At 44.8% G+C, this 23559-nt stretch overlaps 1 protein-coding gene across 1 annotated transcript in view; it reads left to right on the top strand.

The window, feature by feature from the left end:
• The window catches only part of NF1 (neurofibromin 1), a 388569-nt gene extending 383183 nt beyond the window's left edge, over nucleotides 1-5386 (top strand). Inside the window, exon 58 of the mRNA XM_007937345.2 lies at nucleotides 5244-5386. Within this exon, the coding sequence (XP_007935536.1) occupies nucleotides 5244-5386 (143 nt within the window). The remainder of the gene's footprint in view (nucleotides 1-5243) is intronic.
• The last annotated feature ends 18173 nt before the right edge of the window (nucleotides 5387-23559 follow it).

The raw sequence follows: 23559 nt of genomic DNA, 5'->3' as shown, positions 1-23559 counted from the left end.
TGGTCATCAATTAGCTGTAGGAACTAAGAAGAAAAAAGTGATACACTATGTCTAATTTATAAAAGATGCCTTTTATTTCTTTTTTCATATGTGATTATTATACAAAAAGATTAGACCTATGCAGAAAAAGAAGTGTTGGCAATTGGAAAAAGTACATGTAACATAAATTAAAACTTCTTTTACTTACTGTTTTGTGTTTTTAGCTCAAAAACTTCCTCAAAGCTCAAAGGCTTCCTTATTCCACTGGCCCTTGGGCACAAAAACATATATATTTAGGGATATTCACAGATATCCCTAAATAGATGTTTAACACATCTCCATGAATACATTTACTATAGCAGAAGAACAAGCTATATTTATATTTTTTTCTGAAAAGAGTGTATTTATGCTTATTTATATTTGCTTCAGTGATTGTATAAATTCTAGCATAAAATTCAGGTCCTATCTGTTTTTCCTAAAACCCTTCCAGTACCTCACTTGTTCTTTTTATTTCAGTTATTAGGAGCATTTTAATTTGTGCAGCAATTATTTCATCTAAGTGCAGAAAGTCTTCACGTAGATTATCTTTTTTGATTCTTCAGCAGCCCCTTGGGATAGGCAGATCTGCTGTTATCCCCAATTCCCAGCTCTGAGATATGGAGCCAAATAAGAGTTGTGATCCAGCCCCGGGGCAGGCCTGGGTCTTCTGGCATGTTTGGTTCATATTGTGTGTAACCACTGAGCCTTCTACCATGTTCGCCTTTTTGTATTTGTAATAACCAAGTGTTATGACACGTTTGCCTTATTATGTATATAATCAACAAGTTGTCTGACAGGTTTGCATTATTATAAATGTAACAAAGTAAGCAACAGAATCAGATAACTGACAAGCTCTCCTAGGCAGGCAGTGGGAATTTGGGTTATTATTAGTCTTTCACTTTTGTGGTATAACTTCTCACAGAGTACATAACCCATTTTTCCTCAGCTTCTCAAGAATTAAAAGGGATTCAATCCTTTTATCATTTTGAGGATGCTAGGTTCCAGTTTGGGAAAATGGTTTGGTGTTTAAAAAATATATGAATTTAAAGTAATTGTTTTATTATTTGTTAGGCTGGAGTTTTATCACTAGTTGGAAAAATCCATAAGCTCTGATACCTGCCTTCAAGGAACTCATGCTCTAGTAGAGGAGACAGACATATCCCTTGAGTAAATGTAATACAACAATTCTTTCCTCACTTTCTCAGTTCACTAAATTTTGATCATTAACACTTTTTACGTAGGATCTTATCTTTCTCTGGAGGCGCCATAATTCACTGAATCATAATTCTGTTAATACACCATGGTATAGCGTTTACAGCTTGCTCTGCCTTGCTTGTTTGTAACTGTCTGCATTGTCTGACCACAGCATATCTGTGGGTAGACTTAACCTAGTGAATCAGGACCACAAGAAGCTTTTACCTTTATTTTATTTGGGTTGTGGCCTCTGGGTTGGTCCTTTCATAGTTTTGTTTTTGTGCCCAAGGGCCAGAAGGGAGGTTTAGTGCATTGGGACATAAGAGACCAGAACACAAAAATGCTCACAGAGGCCTGGATGAAAAGTATACCACCAAGGTCTCTTCAGTCATTTAAAATACAGCAAGTACCAGTGCAGGGTTGATTTCGTCTCCATTTGAACAGTGTGGTGGCTGAGCTTAAGAGTTATCCTGGAGATGCTGAGACCAAGTTCTCCACCAGCTTCTAATTCTAAAGCATAAAAACAAAGAATGCTGCCAAAATTCTTAAAAGTGAGAATTTTGCTTAAAAACTTAAAATGTCTCGAACTAGATACTGTGATCATTCTGTTCCATGCTAACTTGGCTTTTTCAAGATTCTATATGGGGTAAATATAATACATTTTAATTTTTTTTTTTTAATTAGACCCTTTAGGATTTTTTATGTCATTTTCTGCCTTGATCCTTAAAGGGATGAAACATCTTTGCTACAAAGTTGAATTTAGGAATCATTATCATTTACCTATGTCACTTGTGGAATTGAGTCACTAAGTAGGGGTAGGGGGAACAAAAAACACAAATGCAGGAATTGAATTGATATGAAAATAAAATTTGAGAGTAGAAATAGGATATCAACCTCTGACACAGCATTGGAATGTAGGATTCTGAGTGGTAAGGCTGACAAATCAGTTGAACGTCAACATTTTTAATTAAAAGTAATGTGCTCATTAGGAGGGGGGAACGTAAAATTTAGAGAAGTCAAAAGAAGAAAAAAATAATCCTTAACCTCATCACTCTAAGATAACCACTGTTAGTTAACATTTTGGTCTATTTCCTTTCAGTTTCTTACATAGTTGAGGTCATACTATGTGTGCAGTTTTGTAGTTTGCTTTTTATCCTTCATATATAGCAGAAGATAAGCCTTCTAAGAAATTAATTTGAGGTTTGAAGATTAATTGCTTAACAAAACAAAAAATAGAATATTCTTTGTACTGCTTTCTAGAAATCTTCACCTTAGTAACTTAATATACACGAGTACAGTTTATATAATTTCAGTTCCCAAGAATACCACTGAGCAGGTCCTTGTCCTCAGACCAGAGCACAACTGCCTTGCAAGGTAATAGCTGTTTTCCCCTCAAGAGTGAGCCGTCGTCCAGCAGTATCGAGATTCCTCCAAGGCAGGACACACAGGAAAGAGCCCGAGGGGGCATACTGTTGGTGGAGAACCACAGGACCCTCCTAAGTGCTTGTCCAAGCTGTTGGTCCCTCCTGATTGCTGGCTCCAAGTTACTTCAGAACCACCTCACTTTAAAGTCCTAGTTTTGCCTTTATTCTTATTTCCTATTAGGGAAATGACTCCAGATGAGGGGCCACATCAAATGAAACTTGATGGAAAGTCAGATACACTGACATGTTCTGTGACCATATCCAGTGGAGAAAGCCAAAGGGGGAAATTTTTTAATTATCCTTTCTCCTTAATATGTGGCACCCCCAGGAAGAGTTGAGAGGTTTTGTGCTTTCTGGATAGAGCCAATCATATTTTTTAAAAATGGATGCATTCAACCAACATTGTCGAAGAAGTCATCAACTACGTGTTATAGGGAAAAAATGAATAGTAAATTATCTTTTCCCTTTAAGGTGCTTTTAGTCTAGTGGAGGAAATAAATGCAGATGTAGTCATCATATAAGCAAAATGTAATACTGTGTAAAAGCAGGGAGAGAAAAAGGAAGGAGAAAGTGGTTCCAGCAGGAGACAGAAGAATACATCATGAAGGAAAGAAAGAGGAGAAAAGAGACGGGTTGGATTTTATCCTGTTTCTATTAAAGACAAGGCAGCTGGGTGAATTCACACGGCAGTTGAAGGCACAGCTATGAGATGATGAGCAGCCCTCTTTCAGTGTTGTTACTATTTAAAAAGAGCCTTAAAGAAGATACAAATAAATATGCAGAAGAGAATAAAAATCATCCAAAATTCTGTTGCCCAGAGAAAAGTACTGTGAACTTTGTGTGTTTTCTTCCATCATCTTTCTGTGCATGTGATTAGTTTAGAACAGAACAGATTTGAGATGCTGCTTCTGCTTTACTTGGCTCTCAGAGGGCACTGCACTCATACCCCCAGCCCATTGCACGTTTTCATAAGTAACCACTGACAAACGCCTAGCTCCCCTTGATAAGTTCAAGACAGCAAACCTCTATTAAGCCTGTGTAAACCAAGCCATGTGCTCCTTGACACCTCGTACTCTAAATTGAATTCAGAGCTGAACCAAATGAAGGGTGCGGCTTCTAGCGGGTGATTATCACAAGTACATTTCCTTTTTGTTCATGAGCCAGCAAAGGGATAGTTGAATCTGTGTGCATTTGCTGTAATAAAACAGATGTTACTTGGCTCAAAATAATTTTTGTCCAAAAATGGAGATAGCTACTTTTTATGATGATTTTAGAAAATTCAAATGATACAGATAAGAGTAAAGAAGAAAGGAAAAATTACCTGAAAGCGCACCAGCCAGAGGTCACATATTTTGACAAAGGGGTTTCAGCTTCTTTTGCTGTGTCAGTTTTGGGGGTTTTTTGTTTGTCTATTTGTTTCTTCTTTCCCTAAAGTTGAAAGCATACCAAATGTGCTGTTACTATTTTTTAATTGTGGTTTTTGGTGTAATATATGCTGTTCTGTAACTTGATTTTTTTCCTACTTATAGTCATCTTTCTGTTTCAGTACATATCAGTCAATATATTTTCATGCAACTTGCCAAATTGCTCTCCAAGTATTTGCTCTCCCACCAATTAGTTATGCCAAAAAATCAGTCTGATCTCTTGGGTAAATTTTATTGACTTGTAACAGACAGAAGAGCACACGAATCATAAGTTTACAGCTTAATGAGCTTTTAGAAAGGAAGCCCACTTGCAAATCCAGCCATCAGCTCAAGAGACAGAGGATTATCAGCACCCCACAACCACCCTCCTGCCCCTCCAGTCACTGTTTCCCTGAGGGTAGCCACTGTTCTGTTCCCTATCAGATTTGTAATCTGTACTAATTTGGAGGATGAAAATACCTTGTTTTTGTTTGTGGTTACTTTTCTGGAATTACTACTTAAGTAATTAATAAATCCCCATAGGGCCCAGCTTTTGGAAGTTGTCGTCTGTACCGTGAGAGAAATGAGAGGTGCAGAACACTGTAGGTGCAGAACACTCGTGCAGTGACTTGCCATAGTTGAAGAGAAGGTTAAAGCAGAGATTCTGCGGTCTAACCTTTGTGATACATTGTTTTCTCAGTAAATATTTAGGTGCCTTTGGGACAGGTGCTATGATTGAAAAAATTTAAAAATCTGACTTTTTTCTGAAAGGGTGAATTTGACAAATAAAAAAAAATCATTTTCAGATCAGTACATTCTGCAACCGGAGAGTATATTCTGTGCTTAAACATGGGTAGAGACGTGTGCCTAGAAGTTGGCCTCTGCTGGAAGCGTCTGGTGCGCAGGAAGGCGTTTGAGTCTCCCCTGGTGGTTGCCAGCTTTTTACTCTGCTAAAGCCTGCCTGTCTCTGGCTGTTTCTTGCACCTTCTCGTTTCTTTTTCCTTATGCTGTTCTCTGCTATGATGGCAAACCTCGCTTAGCAATCTGAGGTTTTCTGAGTGGCAAGGCCTTTGTAAACGTTCTGGCAGTTGACTATTAAAATCAAGTATACCTAAAACAGTTCCCAAGTTGATCTTGTGTGAGATCGAATCCTATAGCTTAACACCAAAGAGAGGGAGTAACTGGCTGCTCTGTTTCCCTTCAGGAATCGACAAGGAAAACGTTGAACTCTCCCCCACCACTGGCCACTGTAACAGTGGACGAACTCGGCATGGATCCGCAAGCCAAGTGCAGAAGCAGAGAAGTGCTGGCAGTTTCAAACGTAATAGCATTAAGAAGATCATGTGAAGCTTGCTTTCTTTCTTTTTTCAAACAGGCTTAACATACATGGGCTCCTCACTAGTGACCCCTTCCCCAGCCTCGGCCCATCACCACCAGTTGTGATGCTGCGCTTCATGTTTTATAACAAACTCATCCAGTCTGCCATGTTGCCAGATGATCAACTCTTGGAAGCATTGCCTAAATTTAATGCTGCTCTTTCTTTAACTTTTTTTCTTCTACTTTTGCTGTGTGTCTGGTTTAAGCACGTATTCGGAACAACTACAAAGAAAGAAAGAGGTTAGGAAACTCAAACTGAGAACATCTCAATTGTGAGAGAGGATGAATTCTTGAATACTGCTACTACTGGCCAGATATGAAAGCCATTTGCACAGAACTCTGCCTTCTCTGTTTTGCCCTTCTTCACCGTACAAAGTAAAGTGTTAGTCTTATTTACACACTTTTCAAGATAGAAGTCTATGGAAGAAATAATACTATAACCCCAGTATGCTTAATCTGACTTTTAGCTGTGGACTTTTTTTTACCTTACCAAAACTAAAGGAACCTTAGGGGTCAAGCCTCAGTAACATCATGGCATAAAGCCACAGGCAGGTACTTTGGGAGTGTAAGAATTTTTGTGAGATCTTAACAAATACTAACACTTGCGTACTAGCAATAATTACAGGAAAAGAGTAACCACATATATCTCAACATTACTGAATCAAAGCTATGAGTTCTGAGGCCTTATCCAAACTCAGTCATCAAAACTAGTTTATTGTTTTCTCCAGTTGATTCTCTTTTCATCTTTAAATAGGCTAAGAGTTGGTTGGTTTTTTGTTTTGTTTGTTTGGATTATTTTTGTTGTTGTTTTGTTTTGTTTTTGGTAAGCCACAACTATACTAAGTATAGTAATTATACATTTTTTTTCCCCTCCTCTTTTTCCTTAAATAATTCTGAGCAGGGTAATCGGTGAATAAAGTGTTCTGAGAAGGTAATTTTCAGTGATGTTTGCATTAGCTCCATAGCAAAATGGAATGGTACGTGACTAGAGTAGCTGATACTTTTATTTTGTTAAATAATTTTCCAGGAAACATAAAGAGTATGATATGTATATTAACATAAATTTCTTTGATAAGATGTATTTTAAATGTCCTATACTCTTCACCCTCCCTGCCAAAAAATCAGGAACCGCTTTAGCATAGTGTTTGGGTTCTGTAGGATAGAGTTGCATTCAGTCACTGTGAAAAGCCCGGTCAGCCTGCATTGGTGTGACATGAGGGACCGTGAGAGCCGCTGCGGTGCTGGGCGGCTCCATAGTAATGCAGGACTGATCTATCTTGGGGTACCTGCAGCGAGCAGAGTAATTTAGAATTGAACCGTATTTATTACAAAAAGATACTGTCTCCCTAGTGCCAGGTTCCCTTTCTATGTTAAGATGTAATCATGGCTTTGGGAGGGGGAGAAACAAACAAAGGGGGAGAGGGGAGTTTCCTGTAGTGCTGTTTCATTAGTGGGTTTCAGTAAATTAAACTCCACAGCTAAATCAATAAATAATGGTACATAGAAGTGTTTGATTTTAATAATATAACACATTTCACATTTATCCACACAGTAACAATGTAATATGTTAATGTAAATAAAATTGCTTTTGATATTCAGAATTAACAAGAATTTAATTTTTTTAATTTGTTTACAGTCCTGGGAAAAGTAAGAACCATTTGCCAAAATAAAAAAAAAAAATTAAAAAAAAAAACTTAGTATTAATAGTGATTTTGACATAGAATTATTGGGAAATATTGAAAACAGGTGCAATTAACCAAACTTTTTTTTTAAAAAAACTATCGTAGAGGCTGCATTAGAATAGAATGTTTATAGTAACTAAAAAACTAAGACTCTAAAGAAACTACAACTAGAACTGAGTTTAGAGATAGATGTTAACCCAGTGCCAAGTGTGCCAAGCTGCCGTTACGGCCTTGGTTCCCCACAGCCCAGTGCTTTTCTGGGGGTGGGTATCACAGCTTCTTGGCTCCTGAAATACCAGGCAATGTGAGCCTTTCATAATTTGACTCAGTGTTTTTCTCTCTTTGTTTGTTGGTTTGGTGCATATGACAGTAGATGTTATGTTATTTTGCTTCTTCCATCAAAATAGAGAAACCTCCAAAATTTTACTCTTGGAAATGTTGCTCTTCCCATAAACCTGGTTCGTTACCAGTTTTTCCAAGGTGTGATATTTTTTTAAAAGTTTTCATTATTTCCCTCTGGTGTCATGAATAGAGTGGAGTCACTTTTGAAGTACCTCATGAAATGATCAGCGTTGCACAAATCAAATTTGAGCCTTCTTTGAAGTGCAAAAATTAGTTTTGACCAGTCTTAGGAATTTGAAAACTTAACTAAGATTTAAAATTTATCTTGTTTAGAGAACTTCCAACTTTGGAGGAAAATACAGCTTTCTGAGTAGCTAAAATGAACACGAGATCAGTCTCTGACCAGTATGCTTCCCCTGAGAAATGAAACACTTAGGCCTTATACCTGCAGTCTGCAAAAGAAATCATGAAATTCAGAGCACAGTGCCCATTTTGCATAATTTGATGTAAGTTCTGTAAAGACCGTTATAGGTACTCTAAGGTTGGTGGATGTTTCCCCCAACTCCTTAAAAAGGGAAACAGTAACTCAACCATGTTTCCATCAAATAATCTACCTGTTGTACCAGTGCCCCCATCCCAGGTGCGTGCCCGTTTGCCGTGGCTTCGCTCACTAACTGGAGGGTGGAGGGGTGGCTAGTGCTCTGGCCTCCTTCAGTCAGCATCTGTTCGTTACCAAACACCAGGTCGGAGCCAGGTGCTGAAGACCCCGCAGTGAACAGTCGGTGAGCTCCCACCACCAGAAGCTGTGTCTGAGTGGGGGACGCAGAATGGAAGCCAGCAGCCCTTCATGGTTTGTGGAATTAGGGTGTTCTAGGGTCTTTTTTTGTTGTTTTGGGGGTTTTTTGGGGGGTGGGATTGTTTTCACATTTTCCCTCTCAAGCATAATGAGGCATGTCTTATTCAATGTTATGCAATGAACTTATATGAAAATTCATTTAGTGTTAGCCACACAATTTTTTTTAATGCCGTATATTCACCTGTAAATAGTTTGTGTAAAATTTGACAGAAAAGTATATTTACTACACTGTAAATACATGTGATGATATATTGTATTATTTTGCTTTTTTGTAAAGCAGTTAGTTGCTGTACATGGATAACAAAATTTGATTATTCTCGTGTTAGTATTGTTAACCTTTTCCTGCAACTGCGTTACATCATTTAAAGAAAATGCTGTGTATTGTAAACTTAACGTTGTATATGATAACCTACTTTCCTTTCCATCCAAGCCTCAGTTTTGGCAGTTCCCTTGTCTACAACCTTGTTAATATTGTAAGCAATTGTACGCCAGCAGGAGAAATACTGCCCAACCGACAAAGCTGGTCATTGTAGGGGCAATTGTAGAAAGCCCTTTTCAGTTCACTGTTGTCCCTGCCCATTTTCCTCCTTGTGTATGTACTCCCATCCCCCACCCCATTTTTTTTTTTAAAGTAAAATGTAAATTCGATCTGCTAGAAGATGTGGGAAGTTATTTAATTTCTTCACATGCATCAAGCTATTTTCTCACGTCTCCTCATTCTTTCCTGGCCTTAAGAAACAAATAAGACGATTTCCATTTATTTATTTATTTATGCTTTTGGGGTCCCAGGCTCTAAACTAAGAATAATTTTGGTGAAATGCTTCTTTAGGGCCTGCCAAACTCAGAGGTGACTCTGTTCCCCAGTATATGCTGGCTTGAGCTCTTCTACAGTGATCAGTAAGAAATCCTCAAGCTTGCCAGGCAGAGGGATGTGTTAGGACCGCCAGCTCTCCCCTCCCCAAATTCTCTCCAACTTCTGCAACACTGCATACATAAACACTGTGAAACTCCTCCCTGGCTGAGCTGCTGCAAGTTTTACTATTCTGTTTAGCCCCATTATGTGAGAGCTGCAGCCAGATGGAGAGATTCCAGCCTAGACCCTGTGGGCAGGACAAAGCTGGCCCGCTGGTCCTTGGCTGGTCCTTGGGAGGAGACGGGTGAAGGTAATAATAGCCTCTGGTGATAGTGGACTAAAAAGGCCTTGAAACAGATACCTGCAGGCCCAAGGCCAGTGCTGAACTGTTTATTAGAAGGACAGAAAAGCATGAATACCTTGGTAAATATTCTTGGGTCCCATTCCAGACCTTCAAGGCAGATTCCGGGGATGGGGTCCTGGGGAGGGAGTGGTGGTCTCTGTGTACATTGCATGTAACATACATATTTAAAGTGTCCAAAGCAGGTTCTTACATTTTACCTAAAAGGTTGTTATTACCTTTGTCCCCAAAAGTCATACTTCAAGAAGACATTTCTAGGTCCTGTGCCATGAGTTTAGCTGGGAGTCCAATCAGCTGGTGAGGATAAAGAGAAGTCAGCCTCTGGGGTTACAGGGTTCAGAAATATCCCCCACAGGGTCTGCTTCCTCCATGTGAAAGAAGGAAGTCACGCTGGACTCTTAAGAGGCCCTTTCCTGCTCTGAAGTTCAGAGAGCATTGCCCAACTCAAATGTTTTTAAGGGAAGAAATTGTCAATAGGTGTGTAACCTCAGCTGATTGCGTTTGTTCAAAGAATCATCATCAGTTGATTATAATTGTGTCAAACCCTATGCCAGAAATTATGGAGACCAAAAAAGCAAACTTGGCCTGTGCTTTCCGTGAGCTCACAGTTCAGTGGTGGAAGTCAGCTACATAAACAGAGCCCACAATGTCCCCAGGGTGTGGATGGGGCTCTTTAAAGGCCACAGAGTGCCTAGCAGGGTTAGTAACTGAGGAATCGGGTCTTTAAAAAATGTCTACAAAGTATATCCAGTGACCAGCTGAAAATAAGGTTGTGGAGTCCTGAGTGCATAGGAGGTGACAGGGACAGAGGCTGGGGATGAGCCGCCAGGGAGCGCATGAGGCAGACGTGTGCAGGCAGACAGCGGCTCGCATGAGAGACTGGCTTTTTAGGTTGCATTTCCCACCATGCCTTTGCCCCTAGACAGGCAAAAACAATTGAGTCGGTCCCAGAGTCACAGTAGGATTGAGAAACTGATTGAATGATTCTCCCTTACCTACTCAGTAACCTGTGGGTGGAAAGCAGAAAAAAACGAGGTGATGTATGCCTTAAGCAGAAACACCACCACACACCGATCTGCGTGCACACACATCAGAGGGGCTCCCAGGCCACTGCAGTAGAGTCAATTCCAACTCGGCGAGCCTAGGGACAGAGCTGCCTCATGGGGTTTCCAAGGCTGTACATCTTTTTGGAAGCAGACTAGTCTTTTTGAATTTGCAGCAGTCATTCATTAAGCAAACATTTACTAGCACCTTATTTTCAAGAATGAACTCAAGCATCAGTACCTCGTGGAATTGCTTTCTGATCTCCCAGGGGCCATGGTGGGAACCCTTATCTTGCTCCTATAAAACTTCTCATTACAAAGTTGTGGACACTGCCTGCCTTCCTACCTCCCCCTTAAACTATGAGGCTGTGGATGTAGGGGTCACACCTTGTTCACAGGTGCTCAGCAGGTGGTTGGTGTGAACACTTAAGGCTCTAGATTATGATTTTTCAGGGAGATGGGTAAGTAGATATAATAGGAAAAAAGACTCCATTCACAATAGCAGCTCAGTGCCAAATCCCTAATAAAAAATGGAGATGGCCTGTGTAATGAAGTTCTAGTGGGAGCTTTAATCCAGAGTTGGGAATTTCACAGAGCAATAAAACTTCCCAAACATTCTGTCAGTCTATGCCTTTAGAAATCAGCCAAAAAAAACCTAACACGGTCCTTTCCTAAAAGAAAGGCTATTTTAACACCAAAAAGAGTAGAGAGAGAGTCGCAGGATAAAGGCAGTTCTTTCAAAGGAGTGAGTTCTGCTGTGTTGTCCTTATTTTCCTCCTGTTGCTGCTGATGGGAGAACACTTCCATCTGCACAGTCTGCTTAGCGGGAAAGCCATGTGCGTGTGTGCGTGCGTGTACCGAGGAAACAGGCCATGGTCCTGGGTAGGAAGACTGCATTGTAGCATGCCAGTTCTTCCCAAATAAATGCACTAGTTGAGCACAGTTCCAATCAAGATCCCAGCAGGAAGAGAGTGTATCCCGAGAAAATGATCCTAGAGTTCACCTTGTAGAATAAACATACGTCTTCCCCCCACAGAGCAGCTGTTGTGTGCAAAACACTGACCCATCAGTTAGCGGCCTAGCTCATAATCACTGCACCACCAGGGCTCCTTAGTCTAAGAAAAACAAATGAGGAAAGCAGTTGGAAATGTTCCCTACTAGACAATAAAACATTTTAAATATATAAAATTGTGATAATGGTAATTATACCAGATAAATTAATGGAACAGGCTACATGGTCCAGAAAGGGACTCTGGTGTCTATGTGAGACTATGAAGGAAGAGTCATGACTCAGTAGAAGGCATAGATTGTTTAATGAAAGTTGTTGTTATGTGCCGTTGAGTCCCCCAACTCATAGCGACCCCTCCTTGGGTTTCCGAGGCAGTATCACTACGGAAGTAGATTGCCCAACCTTCCTTCCAAGGAGTGGCTGGTGGGTTTGAACCGCCAATCTTCTGGTTGGCAGCCAAGTGCCTTAGGTACTACGCCACCAATCCATTGTTTTAAGCTTGTTTCTCCCTCCTGCCACGAGTCCACCACAGGACAGCAGGGGGCGCTGGGAACTTGGTCATGCCAGAGAAACGAGCTCTGGCAGCGCTGTCTAGTCGAATCCTGTGAGGATGGAAACGTTCCATATCTGCACTGTCCACTGTCCATGGTCTCCATTAGCGACATGTGGCTGTAGGTCACTTGAAACGTGGCTAGTGCGGCTGAGGAAATGAATGTTTTATTTTACTGAAATTAAGAAGTCACATGTGGGTAGGGGCTACCAGAATGGACCGCGCAGCCAGCATCTGGAGGATCTTGGATCAGCAACTAAAGGCTCGAGGCTAGATGTAGTCACCGCTGCTCACGGTCGTTACTGAAAGTTCCCACACAGCTGCACAAAATCATGAGGACTAGACCAGGCAGTGCGATCCTGCTCTGTCCAGGAGAACTGGAAACACTGGGGAAGGTCATTAACGCTTCCCACAGTGGAGAAAGTCTTTGTTAAGCCTAAGAGCAGTAAAGGTTATGCTTTGACTGACTAGCAGATAAAATGTCCCTGTGTCCAAAAAAACAAGAAAAAAAAAAACCTGCAAAATTAAAAGGCAGTAAATTGTAGAAACTACTCTCATGATAAAAAGTCCATTAAAAATCAGCAACAACAACAGAGACCCAAGTGGGCAGGGGGAAGTGTGCAAAGGACATGCACACCTAATCTACAGAAAGGAAATAGTACAACAACTGTACTATACTATGGAAAAGGTTTCACATTCATTAGTAAACAAGTTTTTGAAATGCAAGCCAAAATAATGAAATACCATTCTCATCTGTCAAATTAGCAAGGCTGTATTAACTAATACATGGTGCTGGCCAAGAGCCTGGTGAGACAGGCCTTCTTGTACATGGGCCTCATCTTTCTGTATCACTAGCTTGTACATAGGAGCTCTGGTGGCATAGTGCCTAAGGCACTTACTTGACTGCTAACCAGAAGGCTGGCGGTTCAAATCCACCAGCCACTCCTCAGAAGGCAAGTTGGGCAATCTACTTCTGTAGTGATACTGCCTCAGAAACCCAAGGAGGGGTCACTATGAGTCGGGTCCTACTCAATGGCACATAACAACAGCTTGTACGTAGAACTGGTACGAGTCAGAACCGACGTCCGGCACCTTACAATAATGACAGGCGTTAAAAATGTCCACAGCATTTGCCCCAATAATGCTAGTTGTGAGAAACTAGCCTAGAGAAAGGAATGAATGCTTCCAACAAAGTATTATTTATAATGTCAAAAAACCTGGAACTGACCAAAATGTTGGTAAATTAGGTTTATGGGCCCAGCATTTTGGGAAGCTGACAGCACTTCCTGTATGTAATCTTTAAAATGGGTTTAAAGAGTGATATTTAAATCTGGAGGAAACCTTACAACAGAATCAAGATTTTTTAAAAACTGCATATAAATGCTGATCCCTGGTTACGTAATTGCATATATACATAGATAGTTTATAGATAGGAGGAAAATGAAATGCACTAAATGTGAGCAGTATGATGTATGGTTGATCTTTGTTTCTTTTTTTTATATTAGTTTATACTAAGCTTTTTACAAGGAGCATTATTTTATTTAAAAACAAAAGTTGAAACTGTTTTAAAGAGGTGGGGATAATACTGATGTTTAATTATACTAAAAAGATACTCATCATAATGGAATTTATTCAGGTATTAAATTCAGCACCATCATCTCTAGGACTTTTTTACCTTTCTTTTTTTCCTTTTTTCCAAAGGTGGCTTTTTACCTGATTTAGATTCCAGGGAGCTGGGGGAGGAGCAATGTTCTCAAGGGATTATCTATGTAACCAGTTTAGAGTGGTTCAGGTGAACTTCCTGCCAACCCCATCGGCCCAGAAACACCACCAAACCCCTTTGCTGTTATTTTATTTCCCCTGGGTGGTGCAAATAGTTAAGTGCTCTCAACTACTGGCTAAAACGGTGGTGGTTCGGATACACCTGGTGGCTTCCTGGGAGACAGGCCTGGAGACCTGCTGCTGGGGGTGGGTCACAGCTTTCAGAACCCTGCAGACCTCCCACTGTGACACACACAGCCTCACCGTGAGTCAGTCTACCCAGCAGCAGCTGTTCCAGCCCATCTTCTGTCCAACCCAGCCTCCTCCCAGCCACTCGAGCTCCGCACCCGGAAGACGGAAGACAAGCCAGCTGGGACCGCTGCTCCTGCCTGGGCCCATCCCCACATCTCTCAGCTTATTCTTCCAACCCAAGCCCACCCTGACACATGACTTGGCACCTCCTCCCCACTGAAGGATCCCTTTACTCAAAACTTCTGCAAAAGCTTTGCCAGGAGGTTCAGAAAGGGGCTTACAGCTCACAGCCAGTATCTTAGAAATCCCTCCCAGAGAACGGTCACCTTCGGGGTCCATCACTGCCTAGGGGAGCGGGGAAGATTTCCTCTTTTTCGACCTCCGCACACACAAGCTTGCTCCTAGCCTCAGTGGCTTCTTTTATGCACCGTCCTTCAGTTCCAGCTTCTTCCCAACATGCGTTCTGGGGAATGGAGTGTTCCTGTCTCCTCGAGCCTCACGATGCTCTTGCTGGTGTGCGGGCCTTTGCAGACACCATCTCTTCCCTGGGGAAGCCCACCCTGACCCCCACAAGACGACTCCTCATCCCTTGAAACCCTCCCAAAGACTATTTCCAGGAAGGCTTTCTTGGAGGAAGTTGTTCATCGGGCCATTCTCCTGCCCCCTTATAACTCCCACACCTCTCTCCTGGGGGATTTGGGTGCTTCCATTACACATCCACCTCACCCCGCTCCCAACCGCAAACTTATCTGGGGCCAGGAGCATGTGCTTCAACTCATGTCCCCGCTGCCTTGCCCTGGGCCTGACTCCTAAAGTAGTTGTTGTTGTTGTTGTTATGTGACATCAAGTCGGACCCAACTCATAGCGACCCCTCCTTGGGTTTCCGAGGCAGTATCACTAGGAAGTAGATGGCCCCATCGTCCTTCTGAGGAGTGGCTGGTGGGTTTGAACCGCCAGTCTTCTGGTTAGCAGTCAAGTGCCTTAGGCACTATGCTACCAGAGCCCCTGACTCCTACAGAGTGTCCCCAAATGCAGAATTAACCATCAGCTGCTAGCCTAAAGGTTAGCAGTTTGAACCCACCCAGCACCCAGCAGAGCCACAGAAGAAAGGCCTGGTGATCCTGCTTCTGAAAAGATTACAGCTAAGAAAACCCTACAGAGCAGTTTTGCTCTGTAACACAAGGGGTTACCATGTGTCAGCATCAACTCCACAGCAAAAGATTGTTTGTTTGTTTTTTGTTCTAAACACGTGTCATAAGAAATGTTCACTGCCTTCTGTATCCAGGACAGCACCTGGAAGAGGTCTATCATTTCTTAGGGCGTTCCCAGACCCTTGGTGAGGACAGAGAAGTTTCCTGTTCTGTTCACTGATGTGTGCCCAGAGCCTGAAACAGAGTTTGTCACATTGAGAGGCTCAATATGTGTTTGTCAAGTGAACCAAGCTAGGAAAGAAATGTTAAATTCTGAGGAGTGACTTTAAATTTTAAAGCCTCCCTTGAGCAGTACGGGACGCAGGAGACTTGGTTGTGTTCTCAGGGAGACAGCGCAGTGGGGACACTCACTTGGGCTTTGCTTGGCGGACCTCCCTTGCCTGAGACCTAGCTGGCTGCTCCGCCCCCTCTGTCTGTTCCTGAGTTGTTGTTGTTGTTGTTGTTGTTATGTGCCGTCGAGTCAGCCCTGACTCATAGCGACCCCTCCTTGGGTTTCCGAGGCACTATCTATCACCACGGAAGTAGGAATGCCCAACCTTCCTTCTGAGAAGTGGCTGGTAGGTTTGAACCGCCAGCCTTCTGGTTAGCAGTCAAGTGCCTTAGGCACTATGCTACCAGAGCTCCTAAGAGGACTCCACAAATGTGTTAGGGCTTTGGAGGGCTTGCCCTCATGCTGAGGTCCCCAGCAGCGTCCCTGCTGTCCAGAAAGGCCAACCTGAAACCCTACCGTCTCTGCTTCTAAATCTCAGTGAGCCTGCCTTGTCTTGGGCTCAAGGCCCAGTCTTGGCTCCTGTCTGAGAGGTGTATTCTGCAGGGCTGTGGTGAGACCCCCAGATTTAATGTTATTTTGTTTTTAAGCTCCTGGGGCTGGGGTGGGGGAGGGCAAATTGGAAGTCCGGGCCTTAGCCTAATGCCTGAGATTCAACACGCATTCGTTCCAGAACATCAGCCACACCTCCTGCCAAAGCTTCAGTGGGGGACGTTGAATGGGACTACTTAGTCCTATCTCTGCCACCAAACACGCTGTGACCTTGGGAAAATAATATAACATCTCTGTGCTTCAATTCCTTCACCTTGAAACAGAGCCAATAATAGTAACCAGAAGGCTGGCGGTTCAAACCCACCAGCTACTCCTCGGAAGGAAGTTTGGGCAATCTACCTCCATGGTGATACTGCCTCAGAAACCCAAGGAGTGGTCGCTATGAGTTGGATCCGATTTGACGGCAGTGAGTTTTTGAGTCATGGGGGAAGAGCTCTGGGGGTCCAGTAGCTAAAGCATTCATTCAGCTGCTAACCTAAATGTTGCCGGTTCAAACCTACCAGCCACTCTCTATGGGAGAAAGATAAGGCAGTCTGCTTCCGTAAAGCTCTACAGCCTCTGAAACCTTACGGGGGCAGTTGTAGTCGGTCCTGTAGGGTCACTATGAGTCAGAATTGACTCAATGGCAGTGGGTATTTTGGTTGGGGCTATTGGAGACAACAGAGTTGATAAGTAGAAAACCTTTAGTACAGTGCCTGGCATCTAACAGGCTCCCAATAAGGATTGGCTAGAAATCGCTGGGTGGTGCGAACGGTTAAGCATTAGGCTACTAAGCAAATGGTTGACAGTTTGAGTCCACCCAGAGGCACCCTGGGAGAAAGGCCTGGTGACCACTTCTGAAAGGTCATAGTCATTGAAGACTCTATGGAGCACTGTTCTCCCCGACACGCATGGGGTCGCCATGAGTCAGAGTCCACTGCACAGCTGCTGGGTGTTAAGGGTTAACTAGGGTTATTAGAAAAGCCAGAGGAATGGGTGTTCCCAAGGGAAGAATAAAGTGGAAATGAAGCTGCTGAAAACCGATGGTCCTCCCTTCAGCTCGGTCACTCAGGCGGATGGGCCCTGAATTAGTTTCCTGGGGCTGTCAGAACCAAGTGCAGACAGTCCCCGGATGGAAAGTCTACTTACAGACAATTCCTAGTCAGCCTTCAGTGTTATGTAAATTTGCTCTCACTTTGGAACAATTGAACCAATCCCTCCTCAAAACAAACTCTTCATCACAGTCACACTCACTTTCTGCACGTGCAGCTTTTAAATCACTGAAAAGGCTTCCAGACTTTTCTTGCACTAAAGTAAGGCCAAATAAGAACCGTATGCACCTGGTCCAACTGCTCTATAAATTCTAAAAGACACAGTTAGGAACAAATCTCATCCATAACCTGGAGACTGCCTGTACCAAACCCTGGATGGTTTAAAACAAGAGAAATGTATTCTCTCACCGTTCTGGAGGCTAGAATCCGGAATCAAGCTGTTGGCAGGGCCACTGTCTCCCTGCAGGCGCTGGGGGAGAATCTGTTCATCTGTCGCATGACTTCCTCTTAGCTTCTGGTGTTGCTGACGGTTCTTGGCATTCCTTGGCTTCCTTTCCATTCCATCACTCCAGCTCTCTGCTCCATCATCATATGGCATTGTCCCTGTGTGCCTGTGTCTTTTCTCTGTTGACAAGGACATTGGCTATTTTGGATTCGGTAGGGCTACCACAATGACCTCATTTTAACTTGGTTATATCTGCAAAGACTCCATTTCCAAGTAAGATAATATTCACAGGTACCAAGGGTTAGAGTTTCAGCATCTTTTAATAAAACACAATTCAATGTGTAACAGGCCCCAAATGGTAAAATCTGTGTACGTATGTATCTGCTCACATGTGCGTGTGTGTGTGTGCGTGCACTCACACACCAGTCACCTGAATAAGCATGGAATCACACTGGGGTCAGTGGGTGACAGCATAGTCCTGACATTCACGGCAACCCTTCTTTGAATGAGCCCTTCAGCCCTAAGGTCCAGAGGAGCAGAGACACACACAGCCTGGTGGCCTGGCCAGCAGTGGGCAGGGCATCCCAAAAATGCTCTCAGAGAGTCCACATAGAAGAGGACAGTGATGTGGGCAACTAACTCAGGAGGACTTCTTGGAGGAGGTGGTGTTTGAAGGCTTACTGGGCAGTGGCTGCGGGGGGGGGGGGACATTCCAGGCTGAAGGAACAGCTTATGCAAGGCAAAGCCAGCATTTCATTGATCAACTCCATGTATTGTCATTGTGATGGAGTCCAGACCCTGCCACACAGTGCCCAGGATGTAGTCAGTGCCCAATAGATGTGTAACAGAGTGTGGTAGCTGCTACTACAGTTGTGCCATGTCTCACAGAACAGAGGGTGTGGGGTGGGAGCAGACAGGTGGAGAGGTCAGCTGGGACCAGACTGTGCAGGGCCTTCCTGCCTGCTGCCCACACTGAGGGCTTAAGAGTTTTTCATTTAGGCAGAAGGGGGCAGCAGAGAAGGCAGGAAGCAAGGGAATGCGATGAACCAATCCCTCCTCAAAACAAACTCTTCATCACAGTCATGTTCACTTGCTGCATGTGCAGCTTTTACATCACTGACAAGGCTTCCAGACTTTTCCTGCACTAAAGTAAGGCCAAATAAGAACCGTATGTACCTGGTGGATGGGCAGGAGATGAAACCTCAGGCAAGGGGACAGTTTCCCCAAACTGTGAGGAACCAGGTGGCCAGGAGGCACCTTGATGAGCCACTTCAGAGACTGACAAAAGGATTTGGAGCCTCGTTGGGCATGATAAGCAAGGTTTGGGAATTTCTTCTTAGAGTCCCAGGGAAGGGAAGTCCCAAGGAAGGAATTGGCTGGTCTGAGATCAGCTGTGTGAGGGTCGGACAAGGTTCTGGATGGGCACTCACAGTAAATCCGCCTGCTTCCTGGGTACCGCCCCCTCAAGGGCTTACACAGCAAAGGGGAAGCACAAGGTCTCGAGATGCCCTGTTGTACCCCAGGCATGCCCAGTCCGGCCAGGGGCTCGGCACCACAGCTCAGGGAACACGGTCTAGGTCTCACCGGCTCCCTCTCCAAACACCCAGTCGCTCCGTCTTCTGCTGGCAGAGACATATGTAGGGCAGGTGAAGAAGGAAAGTAAGTTCGCATGACCTTCTCCCCGACAGAGTGATAATTATTCATAGTTACAAAAGTAAAACCCAAGTAGGTTGTGAGCAGAAGAAACTGTGAAGCCTGTCCTATTTCCAGACAACATGGATGAAGTCGAGGCCCCTAAATTAAAATACAGAAATGTGTCCCCTTTCAAACTGGTTCTGCGCCTCTCCATACTGACACACATGATAACCACCTCATGCTAGGTACCATGTCAGGCCTTAGGCAAGGCAGTTTACATTCATTTCTCATTAAGGAAAAAACCCACTGCTATTGAGTCAATTCCAATTCATAGGGACTCCATTGGGTTTCCAAGGCTGTAAATCTTTATAGAAGCAGACTACCTTATCTTTCTTCTGCAGAGCAACTGGTAAATTCAGAACCACCAACCTTTTGGTTAACAGCCAAATGCCTTAACCACTACACCACCAGAGCTCCTTATTCTAAAGACTGGAAGTCCAAAGTCAAGCCCTGCGCTCCCTCCTGAGGGTCTAGGGGAAATTCTGTTCTGTCTCTTCTAGCTCCTTGGTGGTGCCAGGTGTTCCTTGGCTTGTGACCACATCACTCCAATCTTGTCTCCAAGGTCATGCTGCCTCCTCCTTTTCTGTTGTCAAATCTCTCTCACCCTCCCTTCTAGAAGTATACTTGCAATTGCATTTAGGGTCCTCTGGGATGACTCGGGGAGCTCTGGTGGCGTAGTATCCAAGGCATTTGACTGCTAACTGGAAGGCTAGTGGTTCAAACACACAGGCCACTCCTCAGAAGGCAGGTTGGGCAATCTACTTCCATAGTGTTATCGCCTTGGAAACCCAAGGACCTGAGTTGGATCTGACTCCACGGCAGTGTGTTTGGTTTTTGGTTTTGAATAACTCAGGAGCACTGGTAGCACAGTGATTAAAGTGCTCAGCTGCTAACCAAGAGATCATCAGTTTAAACCCACCAAGCGCTCCATGGGAGAAAGACATGGCAGTCAGCTTCTGTAAAAATTTACAGCTTGAAAACCCTATGGGGCAGTACTACTCTATAGGAATCGACTCAATGGCAATGGGTTAGTTTTTGGGCTGATTCTGGTTAATCTCCCGTCTTGAGATCCTTGATCACATACGCAAAGACTTTTTTTCCGGATAAGGTCACACAGCTTCCAGTGGCGGTGGTGCTTGTTTGTTGCCATTGAGTTGATTTATGGTGATCCCATGTGTTGTATATGTCCTGGTGGGGGTGTGCTTTTCAGCCTTATTTATTCCTATACGGACCTGAATTGTGTGTGTCAAGTATATCAGACCCTGTGCTGGAAGCTGGAGCTTATGGTTGTTCCTGTCTTGGAGGCAACCATGACAAAGTGAAAGTGGTGTGATTGTGTGTCCCACATGTGTCCCAGAAGTTCTTGGGACAAATAACAGGAGTAAGAGGTGATAAAAGCAATCATAACAATAGCGAGCCCCTACTACCTGCCAGCACTGTTCTGACATTTACATATGTTGACTTATTTGACCCTCCCAATATCGTAGGGACTGTTATTAACTCCACCTTACAGCTGGGGAAACTAAGGTATGGAGAGGTTTCGTAACTTGTCTGGGGACACACAGTGAGGAAGGAGCACAGCCAGAATTTGAACCTGGCAGTCTGGCTCCACACTCTGTACCTTTCAGCTCTCTGCACAAAATGCTCAGCAACGTAGATGAGAGGCAGCCAAGGAGGTGAGGGAGGGTGTGGTCAGGGAAGGCTTCCTGTAGGAGGTGCCCCTTCTACTGAATCTGGAAGGACAGGAGTTGTCCGGTTGTCTAGATGATATGGAATAGGGGATGGGGAAGGAGTGACGGTCCCCAGGCAGAGGGAGGAGCTGAGGTGAGAGAAAATGGGTCTGAGGTGACTCTGGAGGGACTAAGATTAGGACTCCAAGGGCAGGCAGCGATCCCAGCTTCCACTCCCCATCTTCCCACCTGAGGACTTGCTGGATTCCCATGGGCCAGCCTCTTCCCCCTCCCACCCATTCAATCCTCCCCCCAACTCACCCCCACCACTGGGCAGGTGGAAGAAGTAATATCCAGACACTTGCATACATCAGCTCTAACCTTCAGTCACCAATAATAACCAAATCCAGTGCTGTCCTGTTGATTCCGACTCAAAACAACCCTATAAGACAGAGTAAAACTGTACCCATGAAGTTTCCAAGACTATAAATCTTTATGGAAGCAGACTGCCATGTTCTTTCTTTCGAGGAGTGGCTGGTGGGTTTGAATCACCCACCTTTCCATTAGCAGTCAAACCCTTTAAACACTGTGCCACCAGGGCTCCTTATAAGGGAGAGACTATTATTATCCCAGGGAGCTCTGGTAGCATAGTGCCTAAGGCATTTGACTGCTAACCAGAAGGCTGACAGTTCAAACCCACCAGCCACTCCTTGGAAGGAAGATGGGGCAATCTACTTCCGTAGTGATGCTGCCTCGGAAACCCAAGGAGGGGTCGCTATGAGTCAGGTCCGACTCGAAGGCACATAACCAACAACAACAACGTTATTATCCCCACTGTACAGATGAGGAAACGAAGAGTCAAAAATATTAGTATCCTGCTGACGGGCTTCTGGCTAGTAGAGAAGTCCGCATTCTTCCTGGCCCCTCCCCCTCTCGCCCTTCCCCCGTGGCCTCCCCTTTCCTGCTTTCTCACATTTTGGACTCTCTGATCCTCAAACCCACAAGTCTCTCTTCCCAGGAGCTGCTGCTTTACATGGCTCCTGGAAGAATTTGAGTCTCAAAGGCGAAGGGGCAGCTAAAGACCAGGTTCATCCCTGGCCCTGGGGCTGGAGAGAAGGTGCATGGTCCACCATCAGGGAAGTCCCATGGTGTCCTTTGCGAGGCTGTATTGGAGTTTGGGCAGGAAGATCTCAGAGATGGAAACGGAGGTTCAGAGAGTAGAGGCCACACAATCCAGGCGGCAGAACTGGGTTCCCACAGTGCTTTGTGTTCTCTGCTCTTGCAGGTGATGGTAGTGGGATGGGGTGCAGCAAGTGGAGCATGATGTTGAGGACAGCAGACCCTTATAACCACATAATGCAGGGCTGCCTCTGGGCAAGCCTTTGTCTAGAGACCAGGGGCATGAAAGTGATTAAGACATATTCTACCCACGAGTGGCAGTGGAGATGGGCACCCCACCAGGGAATTATAGAACTAAGTGGACATCTGGAAAAAGGGCCCAGAATTCAGACAAAATGGGGTGCTATCAGGGAAGGCTTCCTGGGGAAGGAAACCTAGAGCCAGAATGCATAAATGAGAGGTGGCTCAGCCAATGCTTGTATTCAGGTGTGGGGCAACTGGGGTGTCACAAGGTGTCTGGTGTGTGGAGTGATGAGGTGGAGGAAGGAGAGCCAGGCTGGGTGCCGCAAGGCCCCGTGAGCCAGGCTGGGAGGAAAATCAGGAGGAGCCGGGGCAAAGGCCCCGCTGAACACTGGTAGAGGTCCAGGCTGGGAGGTCGTGCACGCTGTTCTGCTGCCAGCCAACTGGCCTCCTGAGGCCCTGTGGCTTAGTGGGAGGGCCCTGCTTTTTCTTCCTCCTTTGAGGAGCTCTGTCTGCCTCTGGTCTTATTTTTACTCCCCCCACCCCCGTCCCAGCGTCCCCATTCCAGGCTAGGGCCTGTTCCCTGCTTCTGTGTCCTTCCCCAGATCACTGCTAGCCTCAGAAGACGCTTGGCAAAGTGTGTCGGGGAGGCCTGTGTGGTCCTAAGACTAGGAGTGCCTGTTCACTCCAAGGCAGCACAGAGAAGGTTGAGAGTAGGAAGTAGGTATGAATCCTGGCTCTGCCTCTCACAACTGCGTGGCCTGGAGTGGGTAGTCGGCCATTTGTGGGTCTCAGTTTCTCATCCTTGAAAAGATGTAACAGTCGAACACGCAAGGGAGAGTTGAGAGGACCCAACAAGGTAACTGGGAAGGACCCGGAACATACTGAGCATTTGGTGAACACGAGATACGTACCAAGGCCAGTCAGGGCACTCAGGCCTCAAAACTGAATTCTTAGAGCCACGGCAAGAAGGAGGTGAGCGGGGCCTCGGGGTAGCTCTGAATTTCTGCTACGTCCCGCGCTCGGTGTTGGGCGCCCCCCTACACACACCGCCCCGCAGGCTTTCCAGGGGGCGACACAGCTGGCTTACGCCGAGGGAAACTGAGTCACTGGCGGCGGCGGAGCGCGCGGGCGGCCCCACGCGGGGAGTGAGCGCGCGGCTCCTTTTGTCTGGGCATCTCCCTCCGCCCCTCCCGCGCGCTC

This window comes from Orycteropus afer, unplaced genomic scaffold (genome assembly GCF_000298275.1).
Source record: "Orycteropus afer afer isolate SDZICR_OR568_19922 unplaced genomic scaffold, OryAfe1.0 scaffold00042, whole genome shotgun sequence".
NCBI lineage: Eukaryota > Metazoa > Chordata > Mammalia > Tubulidentata > Orycteropodidae > Orycteropus > Orycteropus afer.
The sequence above is the reverse complement of the archived record's forward strand: the minus strand, read 5'-3'. Positions and strand labels throughout refer to the sequence as shown.